The sequence below is a fragment of the Mangifera indica genome, chromosome 5 (genome assembly GCF_011075055.1).
Source record: "Mangifera indica cultivar Alphonso chromosome 5, CATAS_Mindica_2.1, whole genome shotgun sequence".
Taxonomy (NCBI): domain Eukaryota; kingdom Viridiplantae; phylum Streptophyta; class Magnoliopsida; order Sapindales; family Anacardiaceae; genus Mangifera; species Mangifera indica.
The window spans coordinates 2,535,238-2,542,716 of NC_058141.1; the positions used below are offsets into that span (position 1 = coordinate 2,535,238).

The 7,479-nt window shown below is 37.5% G+C and overlaps 1 protein-coding gene across 1 annotated transcript; it reads left to right on the forward strand.

Annotated features, from left to right (window-relative positions):
- Positions 1 to 731: 731 nt before the first annotated feature.
- Positions 732 to 4,528, forward strand: LOC123216174 (endoglucanase 8-like). Its single transcript, XM_044636555.1, has 7 exons — positions 732 to 1,019; positions 1,105 to 1,512; positions 1,636 to 1,728; positions 1,842 to 2,003; positions 3,232 to 3,343; positions 3,651 to 3,814; positions 4,049 to 4,528. The coding sequence occupies exons 1-7, from the start codon at positions 780 to 782 to the stop codon at positions 4,370 to 4,372; spliced, it is 1,503 nt and encodes a 500-aa protein (XP_044492490.1). The 5' UTR covers positions 732 to 779; the 3' UTR covers positions 4,373 to 4,528.
- The last annotated feature ends 2,951 nt before the right edge of the window (positions 4,529 to 7,479 follow it).

The window sequence follows — 7,479 nt, forward strand, 5'->3', positions numbered from 1 at the left end:
ACAGATACTCCATAGGTTGACGATATCGGTAAGATTGGATATAGATTTTAAAAATTATTATCTACATAATTCTAGCCCTTTTAACCCACACTCTTATCAACCCCGCCCACACCCTCCTGACCCGGCCGTTTGCCACCTCTATTCCCCATAGAAGCCCATCATCAAGAACAAACTGGTTTTTAGATGACCGAACTAGGGTTGGATTCGAGCCGAGCCAGCTCGAGCTCGAGCTCGGCTCGGCTCGGTTTGAGCCCGAAACGAGCCGGGCTCAGCTCGGCTCGATCGAGCTCGAGCCGAGCCCGAGCTGGCTCGGGATATTTTTTTAAAAATTTTTTTATACAAAACGGCGTCGTTTTGATTCATATATATATACAAAACGGTGTCGTTTTGATATAAAAAACGAGCCGAGCCGAGCCGTTATCGAGCCGAACTGAAAACGAGCCGAACTCGAGCCGAGCCGAATTCGGCTCGAGTTGAGCTCGAGCCGAACTCGAGCCGGCCCTCAAAAAGCCGAGCCGAGCCCGAGCTGGCTGCGAGCCGAGCTCGGCTCGGCTCGAATCCAGCCCTAGACCGAACCAGTAACAAGTCAACACTCGAATGAACCCGGTCAAGTGTTTTCCGCTTTGGAAGCCAAGCCTACTCCAGTCGTGTCAGTCCACGTGGAAAAAGCCTATTAGATAATTCTCTGGAATCCAATGAGACTTTTTCGTCATATAAACAGTCAGTTTAACTTTCTTCAAGTTTAGAGCCTCGCTCAGCTCAACTCTCCAGCAACTAAAATGGCGCGAAACATACATTCTTCACCGGGAAATGTTCCAGCGCTTCGCGTCCTTTTTGTAGCTTTTACACTCATTCCTCTCCGTTCAGTCACCGCCGGCGGCCAACAACAACACAATTACTTCGAAGCTCTTCAAAAGAGCATTCTCTTCTTCGAAGGCCAACGTTCCGGCCACCTCCCACCTGATCAACGAGTCCGATGGCGCCGTGACTCCGGATTGCACGACGGAGCCACTGCAGGCGTAAGCACAATTCCACTTTAAACTTAAACTTGCTTTAGTTTTTTTCTTATGATTTCGTTTTGAATTTGTTCTCTCGTCGTTTCAGGTGGATTTAATCGGCGGTTACTATGACGCTGGGGACAACGTGAAGTTCGGTTTCCCAATGGCGTTCACCACGACGATGTTATCATGGAGCATTATCGATTTCGGGAGAAACATGGGGCCCGAGTTGAGGAACGCCGTTAAAGCTGTTAAATGGGCGACGGATTATTTACTAAAAGTGACGGCGGTTCCTGGTGTTGTTTACGTTCAGGTAGGTGATCCTTACAGCGATCATAACTGTTGGGAGAGGCCGGAGGACATGGATACGTTGCGTACAGCGTTCAAGATCGACGCGCACCATCCAGGCTCTGACGTGGCAGGCGAAACGGCCGCTGCATTGGCCGCTGCGTCTATTGTTTTCAGATCACGTGACCCGGAGTACTCAAGGCTGCTGCTCAATCGCGCAGTTAAGGTACGTCACCGTTACAAACACCACTTTAACGGTTCCCTAGATGAAGAGAAATTAAAGGAAAAACTGAAAAAGCGTGAAAATATCGTGAGAAAATGACCGTTATGTGTGAACGGTTTGTTGTAGGTGTTCGAGTTCGCTGACAAGTATCGGGGAGCTTACAGTAATAGTCTGTACCATGCAGTGTGCCCTTTCTACTGCGCCGTGAACGGTTACCAGGTGAGAGATAGAGAGCGAAACTGAATTTTGACCGTTGGATTGTGTTGTAAACTTTGACTTTGATGATGATGATGATGGGGATTTTGATAAATTTTTTATAAAAAAATATTCAGGACGAGTTGCTTTGGGGAGCAGCTTGGCTGCACAAGGCCTCACGAAGGCGCGAATACAGAGAGTATATATACAAAAACGAAGTCGTTTTACATGCCGGAGATAGCATCAACGAGTTCGGTTGGGATAACAAGCATGCCGGGATTAACGTCCTCATTTCCAAGGTAATTTAGTTTGTTAATATGCAAAAATGGATAAAATATAATCATTTGATATATGGATTTATAAATTATAAAACGACAGCGTTCTTCTCTCTGTCTGGCTGTTTTATTCTTCTTGTCTTGAGTTTTTGTAAATAACGGCGATATATCAACAACTTTATTTAATATATTTTCTAACATAAGAGGTATCCGCCGGTCACGTGCATAGGTTGAGTAGGCACCTACTTCCTGGGTCCCTTCCATTAGCTGGACCCACTTCTCTCCTTACCTTTTAGAATAATTAGAGATCAACCGTAATAGTTCCCTCACATGATAGTAAGTTTGGGTTGACTGCATTTAGGCAAACATCGAGTTTGAGTTCAAATGTGATGAGTTAAAGAGTTTTACACCCACGCTTCAAGCTGAGATAAAGTGATTTATTCTAAAATTTGTTTTAAAAAATTATCTTAAAACTTATGATTTATATTTTTATCAATTATTTTTAATTATATTCAAAATAAGCGAATAGGATTTAGGAGCGTAAGTTGTAGGAGTTTATTGATTATACTTAAACAAAATGCTAATGATCTTGTGTGCGGCTTACCTCCATTGCAACAATAGTCTAGTCATAACGTGAAGATTTCATTAGGTATATTGATAATTTTAGGGTTAATTACTATGGAAATAAAAGGTGGACCCTGATAGATCGTGAGATTAAAGAGGTTGATATGTTATTAACCCAATGATTGTACATGATTTTGAGCTTTGTTGTTGGCATAAATTTTCTCATATTCTGAAAGTCAAAAAGGTTTTTGCGGCAGAGAAATATTAGGGTTTCTTTACCCAAAAAAAAAAAAACCATTAAACAAAAGATAAGGTAATCACATCATAATCCATGGATTACAATTGTCTGGTCTCTTCAATCGAAAAATAAGAGGATGAATTGTGATATTGACTTTATCGTTGTATTTTAGATCTGTTTCATGTGGGGTCCTGATCGAATTCTGCATGCATGTGCTTAAAAGCTGCAGCAACAACGGCTCTCCACCATACTCACCACCCACTATTTTGCTCACAAAATAATAACTTTTCACAAAAGTGATTGTGACTTCTTTTTACATTTTTGTTCTAGATGATGATATCATCATCTTCTTGCTTTCAATATCTATCCCAACCCCATCAAAACATCTGTTACTACCATAATATGCATTGAAGCTTGGATTGAATATATATTTTTTATCAATAACCTCAGGAAGTGCTTATGGGAAAAGCTGGTTACTTTGAGTCTTTCAAGCAAAATGCCGATGGGTTTATTTGTTCTTTATTGCCTGGAGTTTCTCACCCACAAGTCCAATATTCTCCCGGTAATATTATTATTTTTTATCTTTTCTTGGTTTTGTTGATCGAGTTTATTCATAACCCTGTTTTTTTCACTCATTACATCTAAATTTTATATCTAATGTTAGGTATGTCACTTAATTAAATATTATGTTTCTTGGAAACATAATAGTTAAGCTGGAAGAAGTTCATAAAAGTTTAACTCCTTTGTAACCCTGGCATTGATTGAACATCTCCGGTTTCATTTCATTTAATTTTTAATTATTTTCAATAATTAATTTCATTATTTATTTTTAATGTTTTTTATCAAATATTTCACCTTGGTACAAAAAGGTGGCTTGATCTTCAAGGCAGGCGGAAGTAACATGCAACATGTGACGTCACTGTCTTTCCTACTTTTGGTTTATTCCAATTATCTTAGTCATACCAATAAGATTGTGCCATGTGGTCAGTCCCCCGCCTCCCCGGCTCTCCTCAAACACTTGGCCAAACGTCAGGTAAACAACTAAATTCTTTCTTCATATGATAATTAAGATGGTTCCTTACTCTCCCATTCAATCATGGGGACCACCTCAATCAGACAAATTAACGGGTAGATTTTTGTACAATCTATCAAGTGGTCCTCGTATTTAATGGCAGGATCATCAAGGCACCATCTATCCATTTATCTCATCACGTGATTGATCGAAATAAAATTTACGAATAATTGTATTCTGTGGACTTTTTACCAGGTGGACTACATACTCGGAGACAATCCATTAAGGATGTCATACATGGTTGGTTATGGTGCACACTACCCACGGAGGATCCACCACCGGGCCAGCTCGTTACCCTCCATTCAGGCCCATCCAGCGCACATAGATTGCAAGGCAGGGTCAAGATATTTCCTCAGTCCAAATCCGAACCCTAATCTGCTCGTCGGGGCTGTTGTTGGTGGGCCAAATGTAACTGATGCTTTTCCGGATTCCAGACCCTATTTTCAAGAGTCCGAACCCACGACATACATTAATGCGCCACTTGTGGGCCTATTGGCATTCTTTTCCGCCCATCCTTGATGTTAGTGACGTAAAATGAAAATGAAAATGAAAAAGTGAATGTTATGATATAGTAGTAGTGGTGCGTAAAGTGGCCACCCTGCTGATGAAAGGATTCTAATTGTTCCCGCTAGAAGAAAAATGGTTCGAATTATATTGCAATGCATTTTATTATTATTTTTTCCTTATCCCCTTTTCCACCCAAATCATGGTCCAGGTAAATTTCATTTGTAGCTCGATTCCAAATCATGTATCAGATTCTCAAAATTATCTATTAGATGTCAACTTTGATTCCCTCTACAACAAAATCCAATTTTTCGAAAAAAGAAAAATCACTTCTTGATCCAATTTCTAGGGATATTGAAATGCTTTTAGGCATGGTTTTCATATCTACACCGAACAATGATTTGATGCAAGGGTTGTAGGGTTTTCAGGACGTCGACAACTAACTATATAATAAAATTAAAAATTAAAAAAATCTGAAAACCCTAACTAGGATACTTGTTTTAGACATACAATCATGAACATACAAAATACACAGAGTGTTTTAAACTTTATACTTGCACTAGTGGCTCTTTTAAATCTTCATATGGTGTAAGACTAAACGCTATCCAACCCTTAAGAGGTAATGCCTTGGTATCCAGGTGAAGTACAAACATGTAAGAGGCAATCCAAAAAGAAGGTTGCTAGGGCTTTTTTATTGGATTATTTCTATTCACAGGAAGAAGAAGAGAAAATTAGAATACTTATGGCTCGGGTTTCTGTTGTGTATGTATTCTCTTTTTTTCTTAAATTGTACTGCGATTTAAATATATATGTAGGTGTTCGAGTACACCAAGGATTTCATCTAGACATGATACCCTCAATACACATGCACAATTGGCATGTAAACATTCACAATCAACATGTTTCATAACATGCACGGGTGGCACACAAGTGCGTCGCCTGACATGCTCTTTGGCCTGGCATAGTTGGACAAAAATTTGTCCAACCATGCCATGCTTTTTATAAATTGCATGCTCCTAGCTAGCACCATGCACGCCAAGGTTTTCCTTGGTCAAAACACGGTCAATTGCATTCTCTCTTTCCCTAAACATTAGAATTATCATCAAATAATCTTCGTCTCTAGGTTCAAATCTACCTCTATATGTGTGTAACCTATAAATGCTCTATCGAACTGGTAATATCTAAATTCAGGCTGAATTCAAATATAGACCAAGATTAGCCTCTAACAAAGCATCATAGTCACTCGAATAACAGAGTATTAGCAGACATCTTTTAAGCTTTTACAACATCACAATTACGTGCAATTCAATCTTTTCGTAAATCAATATCTCGCAAGGTTAAGACATAGAAAAATATCTATCTTAGTAGTTCGTCGGTATGAACTATATGCATCAATGACTAACATGGATTAGGCTACTATCTCATCCTACTATGGCCATAGATTCAAGCTGTCATAGATGTTATTCAGTATTCTCATATGAGATATCTTCCCCTATGCTCATGAGAGGCATTCGAGTTCGAGTGGCTTTGGTGACGAAATTTTTATTAATCAATTATAGCCTTCATAAATCTCACGATATGGTTGATTATTATCTTTATAGTTACCACAATCATGATGACATGTTAGATAACATCAAACTATATTGATTCTTACATAAAACGGTCAACCGACCTTAAGTTAAGGATTATATGCACCTATAGTATTTAGAGGATTTATTCCATAGATAGTAGAGCAATCAAACTGTAGTTACCACAATCACGACGACATGTTAGATAACATCAAACTATATAGATATCCTCTAGTCGATCAATCCAATAAACATGTCTATAATGTGTACCTATGTGTTACACCAAGTTGTCTACAACAACTTCGATACGTGAGAACTATCGCCACTTGTAGTGGGATTGCTCAACACTATGATAATCTTATTATCATTACAAGTTCCTTTGTTCATTGCAATGTTAGGATTACATATGTTTCTAAAATGGCCACTAAAAGTGTACGTAGGGTTCTCATGAGTAGTTATTAATCCTCTCATCACAGTTATATCATTCTAAGATTATGTTATTCACACAATTATATAAATAAGCAACATATGAATTGAATAATAATAAATCCTTTGTTAATTATTAATATAAAATTACATTCACAAATTTCAAATTCGATTAGCTCTAGGGTACCTACTCTAATAATCTCCTACTTGCATTATAATTAATCAATTATATATTGAATCAAGTGTTATTGTCTAAGTATGTGTTTAGACCTTTGATAAGACCACAACTCTTTTGCTTGAACACACTTCATTGTTGTTATAATGGAGCTCAATCAGCTCAGCTATACTTAAAACCACTTCAAGTTTAGTTATGAACTTCTTGATCTATACAGTCTCTTTTGTCACTTTTAAAAGGATAATGTACTCAGACTTTATTATAGAATCAGTCATTACACTTTGCTTGAAGCTTTTCTAACTAACTATACCATATTTCAAACAAAACACAAAGTTTGATTGAGATTTGTAATCATCTCTACTAGTTTAGAAACTTGCGTTACTATAGTCTCTTACAATGAGTTCAAATTCCTTTTCATAAACCAATAATGCATCCTTAGTCCTTTTTAAGTACTTAAAATGTTCTTAACAACCATCCAGTGTTTTTCACCTGGATCAGATTGATATATACTACAAACGCTTAAGACGTATATGACATCAATTCTCATATATAACATGATGTATATGATTAATCCTAAAGTCGAAACATATAGGATCTTACTCATCTTATCTTTCTTAGATTGTATATATGGACAAATCTCTTTTGAAATATATATATCATGAGATAAAAATCATTTCTTAGATTCTTTCATATTGAATTTAGTCAATATCTTATTTATATATGTGCTTTGACTTAAGCCTAATAGTCTACACTTTCTATCTTATTTAATTTTAATTATAAGAATATAAGTCGTATCTCCTAAGTCTTTCATAGAGAAACACTTCAATAACCAAGTCTTTATCGATTGCAAGTTTGGTAAGTCATTTCCAATAATTAAGATGTCATCGACATACAATACTAGAAATGCAATCACTCTCCTACTAACCTTTTTGTACATACACGATTCATGTTCA

What these genes read in the sequence shown, in the direction of transcription:
- LOC123216174 (XM_044636555.1), top strand. Translation starts at nt 780, where the DNA reads ATGGCGCGAAACATACATTCTTCACCGGGAAATGTTCCAGCGCTTCGC. An exon ending in TTAACGTCCTCATTTCCAAG is followed by an intron (nt 2,004 to 3,231) that starts GTAATTTAGTTT and finishes CAATAACCTCAG; the next exon opens with GAAGTGCTTATGGGAAAAGC. An exon ending in AACACTTGGCCAAACGTCAG is followed by an intron (nt 3,815 to 4,048) that starts GTAAACAACTAA and finishes ACTTTTTACCAG; the next exon opens with GTGGACTACATACTCGGAGA.